The following is a 17763-nucleotide window of genomic DNA, read 5'->3' on the forward strand; positions in this document are numbered from 1 at the left end:
AATTAATGAAAAATGATTCCAGGTCAGGAGAGTAGTGCTGCAGGATCACTGACGCATCACTGCACCAGTCGCTCTTTACGTGAAAACATAGTAAAGCCACATCTCCATGAAGCATAAAACAAAAGATGAAGAAATGTCCCAGTTTCTCCCCACCAGCAGCTGGAGTTCATCCAGTTTATTGCACAGTGAGCGCAGGTTGGAGAGAAATATCGCAGGTAGTGGAGTGCAAAGTCTATGCCGATGGAGGTATATGAGCGACCAGCATGTTTTCTTCTTCTCTGGCATCTGAGTGAGAGTACCTTTGACCAGAATGTCCAATATTTCCACGGATGACATCAGAAAAGTTGGTAGAAGTCTACTGGAGTTGTTCCCCTGATGTTCATGAGCTCTTCTCTGGTGAAAGAGATTAGAGTATTGCAGCAGCGAACTGAGTTTACAAGCAAATGACAAAACAATGCGCACCAACACATCAAGGCAGCCATCTGTGGTGCCATCTTGCAGTAAGAAAATTCAGCAAGACAGTGACCCAAAACACACGGTCAACACAACAAAGTACTTCATCAAGGGGAAAAATGGAAGGTTTTTAGACTGGCCTAGTCAATCAACAGACTTTAATCCAATTAACAGACCCTCCAGGATTTCGCGATGTTGCGATTTGCAACTTCAACGCAAATTCAACCAATCCCCGCGAATTCAGGGTGGTGTTGCAATTATATCCAATCACCGCAACTTTCCTGCAAATTTGACCAATCGTTGGTGTCGTCTTGAGGTGACGCCAACAAACTAGCGAGCAGTGTTGCCAAATTGGGCGGTTTTAATTACATTTTGGTGGGTTTTGAACATATTTTGGGCTGGAAAATGTCAGCAGTATCTGGCAACACTGTGTGCGAGTCAGTGTTTATATAGGCTTAAATTCCGTTACTGAAAGTGTGTTATGTTTACAGTGAAGGACTGTGTGCACTTTACATTATTTTTTTACTTAATACAAGAAATTAATGGATGCCAACATTTTTTGCCAAAATGGTATTTTATTTTCCATTGTTTAGGCAGCTTCAGCATCATACTGTGAGATTCTGTTCAAATTGTTTTTTTTTCTTCTATGAAGCCTGAGCCACTTATTTTATTAGTTTATAATTATTGTTTAATTTAGTCTTTAGAAGAGACTGCCTGCACACAGTACTAGTATTAATAGTTTTTTTTTCTTACATGAAAGCTGAAGCATTTATATTATATTTTAAGGTAACTTCATGTTGTGCTGTGAGGTTCTCTGCACTTTAACTTTTGAACCAACAGGTGCATTTGGATAAGTAAAACCTATTTTTCTGCATTTTTGTAGTCCTGGTAATCTTTTATATTGGTAAAGTTGTTTATAGGACCATTTCTCAGTGTCTTTGTTTTTTTAATCAATAGTTTTTCAGTAATAACTTAATATTTAACATATCACTCAATTTTAATCACAAAAAGAGAAAATTGCAACAATTTCTCGCAACTTTCACTTCCTCCCGCAATGTAATCGCAACAAAAACCTAAAAAACACCGCAACTTTCACTTCCTCCCGCAATGTAATCGCAACAAAAACCTAAAAACACCGCAACTTTCATCGCAATTTTTTGGAAAACCCCCCCGCAACATCAGACATTTTAGCCCGCAACAATCACAAAAAAGGCCCACGAAATCCTGGGGAGACTGAATTAAGCATGCATTTCATCTCTTGAAGAGGAGACAGAAGTGAGGAAAAACCCCTGAAAACACAGTTGGAAGAAGCTGTGGTACAAGTCTGGAAAAGCATCACCTAAAGCCTAGGTCACAACCGGCCGTACGTGCTCCTACGGCCGGTCTACGTGCAAAAAACCGCAAGAAACGCACGGAGGGCGTGCGTGTGACGTGCTGATTTTCGAGCCGTAGACTGGCCACAGACCGGCCGCAGAGGTTCTTTGTCATGTCAAACAAACTCCACGGGTGCTTACGTTTTTTTTCAGGTTGCAAGACAAACTTACGGCCAACGTGCGTCTTTCTCCACGAACAAAAAAAACGCAGCGATTTGGGGAAACGCCAAAAATTGCACGGCCAAAAAATCGTACGTCCGGTTGTGACCTAGGCTTAAAGAAAAATAAAACCATTTGGTGATGTCAGTGGGCTGCTGGGTTGATGCGGTTACTGCAAGCAAGGGATATGCTACCATATACCATGCGCTATTTACTTTCAGACTCTCTTTCAATACTTTTACTCACCTAAAAATTGGAAGGTCTGTGATTAAAGGTGCCATGTTCTAAGGTGTTTAACACATGTAGATATAAATATCAGGAAACAAAAGCTGAAATTCTGATCTATTCTCATTCATCTTCTGATCTCCAACCCAAATGTTTTCAGTCTATATAAAAAAACAAAACAAAAAAATTAACGTTCTGATACTTTTATTCTCAGGTGTGAAGTTGTTTAGCTTAATGCATATTATGGTGATTGTGTGCTTCTTTTTATCCCCCACTGGCTGAAAGGCCCAAAGGGGGGGGGTTATGTCATGGCGATGTCCGTCCATATGTCCTGGGAAGGGTACTCACCTTCTGAAATCAACTCCTCTCACAATTTTTGGAGGAATTTCATGAAACTTGACAGGGTTCTTTGTTATGTCGGTAATGTGCATATTCCAATTTTGTCCAATTCAGTCGCATTTTACCAGAGTTATGGCCTTTATAGCATAGATATAGTTACCAGCGGGGGATATTGTGCTCTGAGTACTCTTGTATATTTTTGTAATACAAACATGTTTGGATGGGGTGAGAGTCTCATCCAGTGTGTCTCTATACGACTTCAAGTAACTATTTATTGCTCCACATTTTAGATTAATGTAATTTTAAAATTTTCACTTTCTTAAATAAGTAATGGAAAATTATTAAACTTTTTCACAATATTCTAATTGGTTGAGATGCACTAGTATATGTAAATATTCGCTCATAGGGTCAGTAAATGAGGTCACTAGATGAGGACTTGGACTTTTACGAAAAGAGGTAGAGATGAATCTGAGAACTGGATTGGGTTACAACTGGACTGGATCGGACAGTCAGTCTATAAGAGTCTAGCAAAATGGACTGTTTGAGGAACATCTTCATGAAGATCTTCCTAGATGCATTTATTCTGTTTGGTTTTGTTTTATGAGCCAAGAGTACACCTGTCTTTAAGAACATGGTTTGTCTTTTTTTTTTTTTTTTCCATTTCCGTTTCCGGTTGAGAGTACGTCGTGCGCATTCTGGCTGCCGCTTCTCACCGGAGCTTTTTTTTATTTTATTTTCTCTCCTTTTTACTTTTACTTTTTATTTTTTTTCTTTTTTCTGTGTGTTTGTGTAGTTTGATGTTTGAGTGTTTTTGTCCGCCAGTTGTAGTGTAGCTCCGGACCCAGTTTTGGGTGTCGGTTCCCTCCAGGCCTTGGTTCACTGTGGGTGATGCCTGTGCTCCCAGCTATGGACTGCAGTGAGCTTGTTGCTCATTTTAACATCGTGGTTGTCCAGCGCTCTGTGCTTTAATGCTTGTGTGATGTTCCGAGCGATGTTGCTCGGTGGCGTTGCGGCAGCTGTGCAGGTGATTTGGGACACACCAGCGCTCTGCGTGGTGGTGCTTCTGTGCTCACTTTGTGGATCCATGGCGTGGTGTTCGAGCAATGTTGCTGGCGGCATCACGTCGGCTGTGCTGGCGGTGTGGGACTTGTTTTCGTGCGCCTTTTGGTGGGACTGTGGCTGCTACACCACTGGAATTACATCCTGACCCCTATTTGGTGGACTCCCCCCCCATCTATAATTGTAAAGCGTCCTTGGGTTTTTAGAAAGGCGCTATATAAATTGAACCTATTATTTATATGAGCTTGAGAGAATTTTAGTAAATAAACTAGTGTTAAAGATGAAATTGACTAAAGGTTTTTTGTAATATCTTTTGGTAGGCAACTCCTCACAATAGAACCTATCCTGAGAGATTTAATTTCTCTAACACTTGGTTTGTCAGTGGGCTAGTTCACATCTGTCAATTTTGGGAATCTGGTAAACATCTTGGATGCCAATGGACATGAGTCAATGAGCAGTTCTTTGAGATTTTAGTAGAGTAACTAGAAATTTTTTTTAAGAAATCCTTTCTCAGGATGGGTTCTATTGTGAAGTGTTGTCTCCCAAAAGATATGGCGAAAGAAATGGGTCAGAGATTTTTCTTTAATACTGGTCTGCTGGAATGCTCTCAAGATCACCCATCCCTCCATCCATTATCTGTAGCCGCTTATCCTGTTCTACAGGGTCGCAGACAAGCTGGAGCCTATCCCAGCTGACTATGGGCGAGAGTCAGGATACACCCTGGACAAGTTGCCAGGTTATCGCAGGACTGACACAGAGACGAACAACCATTCACACCTACGGTCAATTTAGAGCCACCAATTAACCTAACCTACATGCCTTTGGACTGTGGGGGAAACCGGAGCACCTGGAGGAAACCCACACAGACATGGGGAGAACATGCAAACTCCACACAGAAAGGCCCTTACCGGCCGCTGGGCTCGAACCCTCTCAAGATCATATAAATGACAAACTACTTTCTCAAAATACAAACAGGACTACACTTGACTCTTAAAGAAAACAACTCAACAAAAAAAGATGCATCTGGGGAAACTCTTCTTGGGGATGTTCACTTGATTGTTCTGTTGCAAGATATTTATGGACTCTTATGGCCTCTGCATGCTCGTGCGACAAGGCTTTCGCAGATAGCTTTTCGCAGACAGTTGTAATTTATTGTTGAGCGGGGATAATAGGCGTGCGCGATGTTATTTACCGGCACAACGCAAGGGGGCGCGAAGTCGCTAGGAGTAGTTGGTGGGTGTGGTTAGTGGAGTGTTTATCCTCCGGTTAGTTATAATGACTAGAACTTTTTTTTTTTAATAATGACTAGAACTGGAGTCGTATAGATGTACGTACTTCCTCAATCAACCGCTCTTCATGCTGCTCCATCTTCGCTCGTGTTTTTAAAAATGCCGGTCGTGAAAACAGACCAAACCGGGAAAGTAGGGAAGCGGAAGTGCGTGTACAGCGGATGTAGAGTGGACCAATCAGAGCCCTCTTGTCTGCGGCGCTGTCTGCGAGGCTTCTGCGGTGGTCACAATTTTTGGGAGGTGCGCGCAGAGCGTCTGCGAAGGTGGGGGGGCTACGCAGACACTGTCTGCGACGCTATCTGCGAGGACTGGGTTGTCAGCATAAATTGGCCTTTATACCTGTCCAGTCCATCTTACAGCCATAATCAATACAATTCTTTAGATACAATTTTTTACCTTTTTTGAGAAAAGTCCAAGTCCTCACTTGGTGACATTTGGTAGATAAATTATTGCTCCTAGACAAATGAGTGTCTGTGTGTAAGGCACCCCAGCCACATCTAGTTATAATTCACTTGTTTCAAACCAAACTGAGGGATAGAGGTAAAAACCAGCATACAATATCTCATTAACAATTAACTTCATAGCCAGTGATTAATTAAATACACAAAAGCAACATCCTTTTAATGAAACATCTTCATAACCAAGGTCAGTGTTTCTCGTAATTTATACTTCCACTGTTGCCATTTTATGATGAATATTTGTATATGATTTTACTGTATTTTGCTTAATGCAATAAATAAATGTTAATAGTAACTCATGATCCATATTTTCTTCTAAAAGGAATGCCCAGGCTCAGCTGTGATGGAATTTGCATTGTTTGCTTATTTGTGAGATGAGTTTAGTCATATGGTACACAGAGCATAAATATCTTCCAAGTTAGAGCTTAATGGTGTTTTGGTGCAAGATAGGAGGGTCTGCGTATCTTCTATGTTTTGGAAGTATAACATCAGTATGCTGTACATGGGTTGAAGGTTGCACTATGCACTATCCCATGCACTAAAGAGGCTTCTGTAACCCCACACTGATGGTATGAAATTTTTCATGTGTAATCAATTGACAAAATTATATATCTCATAGGTAATCATGTATATAGAGGATATTACATGGTGATGTGAAGATATGAAGTTTATCTTTGAGTAGTGAACATATTTCAAGAGTGAGCAAAGCGAACGAGTGAAATATTTTTCAACACAAGATAAGAGACTTCTTCATATCTTCACACCACCATGTAATATTCTTCTTATATGGACACATCCATAAAAAACAGCTATAAGTTGATCAAAAGGATTTTAATTTTGAACCGGTTTGCCATTTTGACAACACGTGTCAAGGCAGTGGAAAAACATTGGGAGTGAGCTCATTGGTGTGAAGGTATTGGAAAATATTTCACTCGGGTCCAGGATGTATTTTGTGTGAAAAATACAAGTTTTTCAACACAAGATGATGAACTTTATGTTCAAGCCAACATGTAATTTTCTTTTTATTATATGGACACATTCACAAAGTATACAAATTTATTAATACAATTCATTGATATCCTCATGAGTGAGGATATTGGAAAATGTTACTTGATGTCCCGGATGTGGCTCATATGAAAAATAAGAGTGGTGAATTTCCTAGTAAAACACTTGTTTATATATTTAAAAATAATAATTTTTTGTATTGGCGTACTTTTATACAGTGCAATTGATGGGTTGTTTTCTGCTAATATCATTCTGACCTGTTTTTCTTCGGAATTGTGTGTATTGTAACTTCTCTGCACCTGTACATTTCATATTGGCCTGCTTATGAACTGAGGTTGAGGTCAAGGTTGTTTTCTACTAAAAACATTATCTGTTTTCTTCTGAGTTATCTCCTAATATGTCATTATGACATGGCTACCGATTTCCACCTGTGCTCTTAATTAGGCAGTTGTCTACACTGCACCATGTAGCACTGATCTTATCAGGACGTTTTCAAGGCCATATGCTCATGTACTGGTGTAAGAATGTGTGAGAAAATGAAACATGAGCAGATGAGACTTAATGAATATTAAGATGGATAATGAGAGATGTACTGACCAATAAAAAAAAATTAATAATGGTGATCTGGCGTTGGTGAGCTACTAGCCAATAAGATAATTGGTGATATAGGTGTGAGCTATGGATTGTTTGCTTTAGAAATTCATAAAATAAGAAATTGTCATGGGGGGGGGGGAATCACTCTCCAGACTAACTTGGCTTTTGTTGTTTGAGCCTATAAAACTCTAATTTCTGCAACTCCTTGAGTTTTTGACTCTTCTTGAAGATGAGCAAGTTTCCATGATGATGGCTCTGAACTAGCTGAGTGAAATTGGATACTGACATGGAACTCATGTCACCTAATGTGCTCTTTTGCACAGTGCTAGCCATGACCGAATCAAGTATGCGACCATATATACAGATTTTATCAAAATTTTATTTGCCTTTAAAAGACAACAGAAATATCTGTTGGAATGGTCAGACTTCCATTGGGGGTGAGATTTTAAGTCTAATCCTGTGCATCCAATACAGTACTATTGTTAATGTGCTAACGATCCATTAAAGAAAGAAAAGAGGTTTTTTTCCCAGTGGAGTCTTGTATGATGTGCATTTGACTATAGAATTGGCTTCATCTAGACTGAAATATTTCCTGCCTTGGTTTGCTTACTTTTCACAAGAGCCAAGGTTATTGAAAAGATTCACCAAATGATGCTAGTAAAAGGAGTAAATATAAAAATATGCAAAGTACATTACATTTCTTGTTACTTGGAATAGAATAAAAAGAAAATGTGTTGTGATTGGTCCCAAAGTAGAAATCAAGTATGAAGTTCTGTAGTAATAGAGTTCAATATGATGATGCAGTATGTGTGCTTGAAAACTTTCCACCATGTAGATTTTGCAAAATGCCCAAATTTAACTTTGGGCAAACCTAAGGGAAACCTGGCCCATGTCAGCAGTGGGGTTTGAATTTAATTTTTTTTTCTTCCAAGATCATTGCTATTTGGGCGAAAAGCGAGTGTGTGTGTGTGTGTGTGTGTGTGTGTGTGTGTGTGTGTGCGCGCGCGCGCGTGCGCTACATGTACAGTATATTTCTAGTATTTATTTTGTGTGTGCTAGAAACCTCTGCAGAATGTGTGTGGGTTTTTATTTTTTCCCCTCCCTACTGTTCTGTGACTAAAGCTAGTGTGTGCACTCTCCCTTTTAGCTTGTAAACAGAAATGCGAATTGGGAATAAGAGCTTCCATATCTTGGAGGAAAACTGAAAAATCTCACTGCAGTCTGATATGAGCAAGATGAAACCCTTGCAGCTCCTATGCCAGGTCAGTTGATCCTTCTGTTAGAAACCACACACTGGACAAACATAAGGGAACATGGCACACATGAGCACTGTTGGTGGAATTTGGGTTTTTTTTTCTTCCCCCTCAAGATCATTGCCACTTGGGCTTTTAATAATCTTTCCTCCTAGACTTTGAATAAGCTTTGTGTAAGAAAATAAGTCCTGACAATGCCACAGCCATCCGTGGCTAGAAGCCAGGAAAGCAAATCTGGCTGTGCTCTTGGGGTGTGAAAGGTGGTATTCTCTCTTCCCAGCCACATCAACACTAGCCACGGCTGACTGTAAGCTTCTGTACGCAAGGTAGATGGCGATTTTCTTCCAGGTATCTTGTGCTGCCCTGTGCCCACTGTCCAGCATGAGGAGTAGTTTGATAAGATGCAGAGATTGTCTTCATGTGTCTGAGGAAGCATGTCTTTGGAAAATTGATGGGGTTTAAGATATTTTTAGAAAGGAATCTTGGATAAATCATTTGAGGGGACATTAAAAAATTTCAAGGGAAATTTGATACAAAGTTACAGATTACAAAAAGTTGTAGTCTAGTTTATCTGATGACAGAATTCAAGATAATATACACTACCGTTCAAAAGTTTGGGGTCACCCAGACAATTTTGTGTTTTCCATGAAAAGTCACACTTTTATTTACCACCATAAGTTGTAAAACGAATAGAAAATATAGTCAAGACATTTTTCTGGCCATTTTGAGCATTTAATCGACCCCACAAATGTGATGCTCCAGAAACTCAATCTGCTCAAAGGAAGGTCAGTTTTATAGCTTCTCTAAAGAGCTCAACTGTTTTCAGCTGTGCTAACATGATTGTACAAGGGTTTTCTAATCATCCATTAGCCTTCTGAGGCAATGAGCAAACACGTTGTACCATTAGAACACTGGAGTGAGAGTTGCTGGAAATGGGCCTCTATACACCTATGGAGATATTGCACCAAAAACCACACATTTGCAGCTAGAATAGTCATTTACCACATTAGCAATGTATAGAGTGGATTTCTGATTAGTTTAAAGTGAGCTTCATTGAAAAGAACAGTGCTTTTCTTTCAAAAATAAGGACATTTCAAAGTGACCCCAAACTTTTGAACGGTAGTGTATACCTGAAGTGAGAGAAATCTGTGGGTGGTAGAAATGGGCAACTGGACTTGCTTGAAGATTCTTGAAAACGTTTCACCTCTCGTCCAAAAGGCTTCCTCAGTTCTGTCTGACTAATAGGGAGTATCAGATATTTATCTTCTCCTGGATCAGAATCAGAATTCTGATGACCAGCTCATCTAAAGCCCTATTCGCACGGGATAAGTATTACCTGTGGACCTCTGGTAATTCGGAATAATTGCAGAGAATGTCTGAGTTCTTAGTCCCATGCGAATGCGCCATGTCCGTAATTTGCCAAGTAATAATTCCGCCGCGAATTACCTACTGTGTTTCGGCAAAACACAGATGTCCAGTGGTAATACAAGTCCCGTGTTAATGCGCATGTCTGTGTTTGTAATTATTAAACGCGCGTCTCTTGTACTTTTCTGGAGTGAATAATGGAGCATACGGGCGAAATTTTGATAAACAGCATTTCAGGGGCAAGTGGTAGTAGGCCTATCCCGTATTTGAACCAGATAAGCATTTTGAACTCCTGTCTACTAGTGTTCTGACATTCGTGAACGAACCGATTCTTTTGAACGGCTCCTAGGCATGAACAATGAGAACCGAGTCTCGAGCTGGGGGAGCCGTTCTTTCTGTCGTTCTTTTTCTGTACTGTGTTTCAGATGAAAAAGCTTTTGCCCAAGGACAAGAAGTAGGCTAAACAGCATTTGCCTTTTATTTATTCAAGTTTTATCTGTTTGCCTAATAGTTCAAATTGTTTTGTATATATTTGATAATGTTGTTGTGTGATATTAATGATAATATTGTGGGAAAACTACTTTGCACGGACGTTCATTTAATTTATTCTATCGTCATTTTGTTTGTTCTATTTTTGTGTATTTTATTCATTCATCTGTTTGTCTAGTTGTATCTATTTTTCTAATAATAATATATTTTTTGCATTAATAGTTTGTTTTTTCCTATTAAAATAATCTTGTGTTCTTGCCAGTCTTTTGAACGGCTGTTTTCAAAGAACGGATTACAAAGATGCGGATCCCATCAAAGAGCCATAAATCCCATCTCTACTGTCTACAAGACGAAACAGGATGCTGTGAACTTACGACACATCCGGTCACAATGTCTGTAAATTCAGTGAATTACAGACTTTTGCTTATCCTGTCCGAATGCGCCACACAATAACACAGAGGTGCGGGGGTAATTGCGAATTACCAGAGGTCCATAGGTAATACTTATCCCGTGCGAATCGTACTTAAGGTGTCATTCAGTGCGTTTACATGCACATAGAGAAAATCGAATTTCTGCCGTTGCTCGACTGAAATCGCAGTTCTAAATGGCATGTAAACACCTTAGCTCGGCTGAAACTGAACCGAACTTGATTTCTCGGAATCAAGCTACACGACCTAGATTATGCGATTTTTGCCGAGCTACTTAGTGCATGTAAACCCTATTGAGCTACGTAGTCCAGCTACTTACTTCAACACTCACTACGTTTACATGCACATAGAGAGAATCAAATTTCTGCCGTTGCTCGACTGAAATCGAAGTTCAAAATGCCATGTATACACCTTAATTCGGCTGAAATTGAACCGAACTTGATTTCTCGGAATCGAGCTACACGACCTAGTTTATGCGATTTCTGCCGAGCTACTTTGTGCATGTATACCCTATCGAGCTAGTTGTCGAGCTACTTCCGGAAGTGACGAGTGACGAGACCACAAGCGGGAAACACAACAGCCTCGGTCGGCATGACAACAGTAGTAGCGAGCAGCAGAAGAGGTCAGGAGGAACAAACGAAGAAGAGAAAATGGCGATGTAGAGCTCTCTGAAGTGTGGGTGGAGCACAGAGGACGGCAGGACAAAGCTTCTGGTACTAATAGACTTTTTATTGTCAGACTTTTCAGTTTAACAGCCTACTTTTATTCTTGAGAGAAAAACACGCGCGCGCGCGCGCTGTGTTCTAGTCCTGGGATGAGCTGTCCCCTCTGCTCTCCCTCTGCCTCCTTAAATAGGGCGCGGTTACTGGGAAGACACAAACACAGGTTAATTACCGTCAGGTGTAGTGATTCTGCCACTCACCTTCCCTGGCTTTGCCCTCCTGTCACAGACCGGCGCTTGACCACGCCCCCACTGCCACAGGCAAGCAGAAACGTGCACTTCTGGAGCAATGAGGAGACAGAGTTCATGCTCATTCAGCTTAAGGAGTTGAATATATTAAAATTCATGGACGGGAGAAAAACGCGCAATGGAGAACACGGAACTGATAACTTTGTTTACACTCTTGAATAGCTCTTCTTCATGACGACAACCGGAAGTGTACCAACACGATGGGGCGTGTTGTGCCACCTGTGGCTCGGGTGCACAATGCACCTCACACAATAGCCCGATTTCATTGTGTGCATGTATGATTGGATTTCTCTGGCACCCTGCTGGGACCTTCAGCTCGATTACCGACAGCAGCTCGATTTGGATGTGCATGTAAACGTAGTCACTGCCCCTTCCGGAAGTGACGAGTGATGAGACCACAAGTGAGAAACACAACAGCCTCGGTCGGGAAAAAAAAAACAGCCTTGGTCGGCATGACACTTCACCTTAGCCGCCCACTTTATTAGGAACACTTCTGTTCGTGCATACAAACTACAAACACTCTTCTTAGAATTTAGAGTTTATTTTGTACAAATTAAACATTATCCTTGTGGTAAGGACAGATGTCTGTACCAGGTTATAGCAGTACATGCTAATTTCGCCTGTAGTCCCTTTGTTTATACTCTTGAATAGCTCTTCATGACGACAACTGGAAGTGTACCAACACGATGGGGCGTGTAGCGCCACCTGTGGCTCGGGTGCACAATGCACCTCACACAATAGCTCGATTTCACAGTATGCATGTAGGATTGGATTTCTCTGGCACCCCTGCTGGGACCCTTTGCTCGATTACTGACAGCAGCTCGATTTGGATGCGCATGTAAACGTACTGATTGAGGCATCATGTTGGTGTGGGTCACTGGAGGCTAGGTGTGAACGGCGAGTCATTAGGGTGATCAATGGCAATCTGACTCTCTCTGTCCTCCTGTGAGTCACTGAAAACAGCTGGGTCCTGGCGTACACCCAGCCGTCTGGGAAGAGTGTCCAAGACCGCCTTGTAGATGGTTGACAAATGATGTCTTAGACCCCCACCTCTGTTCAGTGATGGCCGTTCCAGGTTGACAAAAATGGCTTCTTGAGGCCAAGTTTACATTAGACCGTATCTGTCTCGTTTTCTTCGCGGATGCACTGTCCGTTTACATTAAAACGCCTGGAAACTGGAATCCGCCAGGGTCCACATATTCAATCCAGATCGTGTCTGGTCCGGTGCTGTGTAAACATTGAGATACGTGGATACGCTGTGCTGAGCTCTAGCTGGTGTCGTCATTGGACAACGTCACTGTGACATCCACCTTCCTGATTCGCTGGCGTTGGTCATGTGACGCGACTGCTGAAAAACGGCGCGGACTTCCGCCTTATATCACCTTTCATTAAAGAGTATAAAAGTATGAAAATACTGCAAATACTGATGCAAATACTGCCCATTGTGTAGTTATGATTGTCTTTAGGCTTGCCATCCTTCCACTTGCAAGTGGTAAGTGACGCGCATGCCCGATATGCACTAGGATCACACACACAGCGGCTCAGTCCCGAATCACTGCTCGTGCACTTCACTCGCGCGCTGTGTGAGCTGCGCAGGGCCGGAGTGCGCACCCTCCAGAGGGCACTCGCTGTTCAGGGCGGAGTGATTTGGAGCGCAGGATGCCTGCGGAGCCGAGCGTATCCGTGTATTGGCGTTGCTGTGTGCACGCGAATCGTGTATTGGCGTTGCTGTGTGCACGCTAATCGTTTTAAAAACGTTAATCTGATGATCCGCTGATACGGTCTAATGTAAACCCCACCTTAATGCCTCGCTCATACCAACGATCCTCTCTGGCTAAAATGCGTACGTTACAATCCTGAAATGAGTGTCCTTTGTTGTTAAGATGAATGTACGCCAGGACCCAGCTGTTTTCGGTGACTCACAGGAGGACAGAGAGAGTCAGATTGCCATTGATCACCCTAACGGGCAATCCTTTGATTACCCTAATGACTTGCTGTTCACACCCAGCCTCCAGTGACCCACACCAACATGATGCCTCAGTGACACCTTAGATGAGCTGGTCATCAGAATTCTGATTCTGATCCAGGAGAAGATAAATATCTGATGCTCCCTATTAGTCAGACAGAACTGAGGAAGCCTTTTGGACGAGAGGTGAAACGTTTTCAAGAATCTTCAAGCAAGTCCAGTTGCCCATTTCTACCACCCACAGTTTACTATGACCTGGATGATTGAGAATCTTCACAGACAAGTGAGAGAAATCCCACATATTAACTCCCTGGAAAGACAAAAGAACTTTGTCAGTTGACACGAGTCAGTTTCAACCAACATTTTCATTACCTCAAATTGACTCCCTGTTCAGACATATTTTTGGAACAGAATGCAATTTTAACCTTCTGCTGATTGAAACAAATCTTGTAGCAACTGATATTTTCAGGAAATAGAAGTGCTTAGAATCTAAACAAAGCTTCCAAAGTGGATGCAGCTTTTTATGATTCTCATCATTTCAACAATGAATAAAAATGGACAATATTGATTGTTTTTCTTAAAATAAGGAAAACTCCTTTTTCTGTTTAAATTGAAACACCCTTGTAGGGGGCTGCCATGCTGTAGCTATAGTAACTACAATTCCCTGCTTCACTTTATGGCCCATCTTCTCCCCTTTCACTGTTACAACATTGAACACAACAATCCCTGTACTCGATGCCATGTTCTATCTCTGCCCATTCTTCTCACACTCACTGTAGTGGTATTGGATACAGAGATGATACCGGATACCAAATACAGTGATGACACAATTGTGCTTTTAAAACCCGCGGTGGAATCGAAATTCTCTCTCTCTGGTGGTGGATCCCCACACATGAAAGAGACGTCGTTGCATCTGTGCTAAAGAAGAACAAAGAACGAGCTATTGATACCGGACCTTTACCCAAAGTTCAATGTATTTGATCTTCGCATAGTTGTAATAATAACTGAATCGGTTAGTTACTACAGCCCATGCAGCATTTTAAAAGAGAAAAGGTGACTGGATCCCTTTTCCCTTTCACAACATTGACGAACTACAAGCAAGATTCCTTCCAGATCATCGGACGACCAACGGGACACCGAAGATCTTCAGCTGATGAGCTGTAAAAGCAAAAGGAACAGAACTGTTTTCTTCCTGGACCTGCGGAACGCGCTGTCTTAGATAACCAACGCACCTTCGGTCGCCAAGCAAGAGTGATCTCAAGTAAGGCTGACATCTGGGCAATTGTTAGTCTTAGCTGTGGCTAGTTAGTGTGAAGCGTGTTTTATTTGAATTCATTCATGGTTTAAATGTATGCATTTTGATTCACATGAAAGTCAGTCTTAGACCGCGTGTTGTTTGATTTGCTTTGTTTACTATTCGTATTTAGTTAGATCGTGCATGTGTTCTCTCTCTCTCTTTTTAACTCCCTCTGTCGCACAGCACCCCTCAACATTGGGATTTCAGGAGTAGCTAAGGGTCGGGTAGAAGTTTGGGTTTAAGGCCTAGTTGAGACTAGCTCTTAAAGCTCATAGGCAACGGTTTTAATTTTATGCGCATTTGAAACTTTATATGTTAAACCCTCTGTAATTTTCTTCTGGTCCTAAGAAGTATTGTTAATAAGTAATAATTAAAATAAGTTGGCACGGATCGTGGCGAATTTCTGTTCGGCTATTTTCGTGACCACTCGGTGCATGACGTCATTTAAGACAAACAAACCGCTTGAGTTGAGTCCACTTCCATGTATTTTCATTGCTGTTCGGCTTGATTGGAGATGTGCGTTCGGGGAATTTCCCAAAAAAAAAACCATGCCTTATTGTTGTGCAGTGAACTGTAACAACGAGACTGGTTCAGGAAGTAGTTTTTACCTTTTTCCGAGAGAGGAGAAGAGGCGGAACGAGAGGGTTGGCTTTTTCTGAAAAAGGAGACGAGGCGGAGAGAGTGGATTGTGCGTGTGTAAGAAACGGGACTTCTTACGGCCCGTCTGTGTCCTGATGTGTCAGTCATAGGAGCGCTCCGGAGCATAGAGGAATAAACTAGACGAGTGAAATCAAATCTGGTTTATTCGAAGCGATGCTCCCAAGGGAAGAACAGAGGTTACATTTTTATAGGCGACAGGATACAGATGTCGCAAATATCACATAGCTGGGTTTAGCCTTATATGGAAAGGTTTGAGCATTCTATATATTGTGCAATAGGTTACTTATGACACTGTCAGCTGGATTGGGCTAGCACTTCCTCCAGCAAAACAGGAACAGTTGTGCAGACATAGTTGTCAGCAAGTTCATCAAAAGGTTACAGCAGTTAAAAAAAGGTTAGTTGTGCAGACATAGTTGTCAGCAAGTTCATCAAAAGGTTACAGCAGTTAAAAAAAAGGTTAGTACACAGGCTCGAGAACATAGCAGCTTATGCATATATTCTAACAGCGTGTGAAGCCAGAGGGTTATTTTTTTCCGGAAGAGGTGGAGAGAGTGGATTGTGCGCGTGAAGCCAGAGGGTTGGCTTTTTCCGAAAGAGGAAAAGAGGCGGAGAGAGTGGATTGTGCGTGTGAAACAAAATCAAGCAGTCAAAGAAGAAACGGAGCAGCAATGCTCAAGTAAAAAGGAGAAGATTGGAGGTAAACATTTTTACTTTTGCTTGCAATTGACAAGTCAAGAATCCTGAGGGATCCTGTACAGTCATTGTGGAAATGAGACAAAGGGATATTTCCTCGCTCAGAGTAGGCTATAAATATTATAATGCCGCAGATGGCAGGCTAACGTGGCCTACCGGCGCACTGTCAAGTAATCGTTGTCTATATCCACTAGGGAGGGTGGTTTAATTATTCTTCAAAAGGGCTCTTATTTAGTATTACGACGAAAGTAAGAATTTATCATAATTACGAGGATAAATCGTTTGGGCATGAGTCTTGTTGAGGTCCGGGGTCAACGCAGTCAGAGTCGGCGGAGTCGCTGTCCGATTCCGAGGCCGCACCAGTGAGCCACATTCACCGATTGCTTCGCAACGGCCATAGGTTCATACGTATATGGTTTCACCTCTCAATATTCAATTTGGAGAGTTCCTACTTCAAAATCGCTATCGCTTTCAAACATTTTACACAACCTCTCACGAGATCCTTTGTTACTCTCCCTCATGCAGTCTCCCTGTTGCCCATCCCCCCTTTAGGCGTTGCCTGGCACAAAGGCTTGCGCACTACATTCACATACCACACCTATCTCTTGCCCACGCGCCGTGCACAGCCTCTCTCCCTAGCTCCTCCTCATCTCGTTAGTGCGCAGCTACGCACACGCCTACACTCTCACACAGGCACACACAAACACGTGATTTCCCTCTCACATTTTAACATTCACTCGCCCCTACACTCATTTGTTCCCTACACTGTAACACTTGCATATAGCCCATTACTTCTGATCACCATTTGTGCCTTGGTTATCATGTTTACTGCTGGTTATCATCCTGTTTGCTGCTGGTTATTATTCTACTTACTACTGACTATTGCTTTATACACTACTGATTATTACTTGTATACATTGTATCACCATTTACAGTGGTGCTTGAAAGTTTGTGAACCCTTTGGAATTTTCTATATTTCTGCATAAATATGATTTAAAACGTCATCATATTTTCACACAAGTCCTAAAAGTAGATAAAGCAAACCCAGTTAAACAAATGAGACAAAAATATTATACTTGGTCACTTACTTATTGAGGAAAATGATCCAGTATTACATATCTGTGAGTGGCAAAAGTATGTGAACCTTTAGGGTGAGCAGTTAATTTGAAGGTGAAATTAGAGTCAGGTATTTTCAATCAATGGGATGACAATCAGGTGTGAGTGGGCACCCTGTTTTATTTAAAGAACAGGGATCTATCAAAGTCTGATCTTCACAACACATGTTTGTGGAAGTGTATCATGGCACGAACAAAGGAGATTTCTGAGGACCTCAGAAAAAGCATTGTTGATGCTCATCAGGCTGGAAAAGGTTACAAAACCATCTCTAAAGAGTTTGGACTCCACCAATCCACAGTCAGACAGATTGTGTACAAATGGAGGAAATTCAAGACCATTGTTACCCTCCCCAGGAGTGGTCGACCAACAAAGATCACTCCAAGAGCAAGGCGTGTAATAGTCGGTGAGGTCACAAAGGACCCCAGGGTAACTTCTAAACAACTGAAGGCCTCTCTCACATTGGCTAATGTTAATGCTCATGAGTCCACCATCAGGAGAACACTGAACAACAATTGTGTGCATGGCAGGGTTGCAAGGAGAAAGCCACTGTTCTCCCAAAAGAACATTGCTGC

At 41.7% G+C, this 17763-nt stretch overlaps 1 protein-coding gene across 4 annotated transcripts in view; it reads left to right on the forward strand.

Annotated features, from left to right (window-relative positions):
• The window catches only part of si:ch211-199g17.2 (uncharacterized), a 184122-nt gene that overhangs the window by 30031 nt on the left and 136328 nt on the right, over positions 1–17763 (forward strand). For all 4 annotated transcript variants that reach the window (XM_060942929.1, XM_060942931.1, XM_060942933.1 and 1 more), the window contains exon 2: positions 8102–8216. In XM_060942929.1, coding sequence (XP_060798912.1) covers positions 8181–8216 — 36 coding nt within the window. In that variant the 5' untranslated portion in view covers positions 8102–8180. The remainder of the gene's footprint in view (positions 1–8101; positions 8217–17763) is intronic.

Source organism: Neoarius graeffei, chromosome 16 (assembly GCF_027579695.1).
Source record: "Neoarius graeffei isolate fNeoGra1 chromosome 16, fNeoGra1.pri, whole genome shotgun sequence".
Lineage (NCBI taxonomy): Eukaryota > Metazoa > Chordata > Actinopteri > Siluriformes > Ariidae > Neoarius > Neoarius graeffei.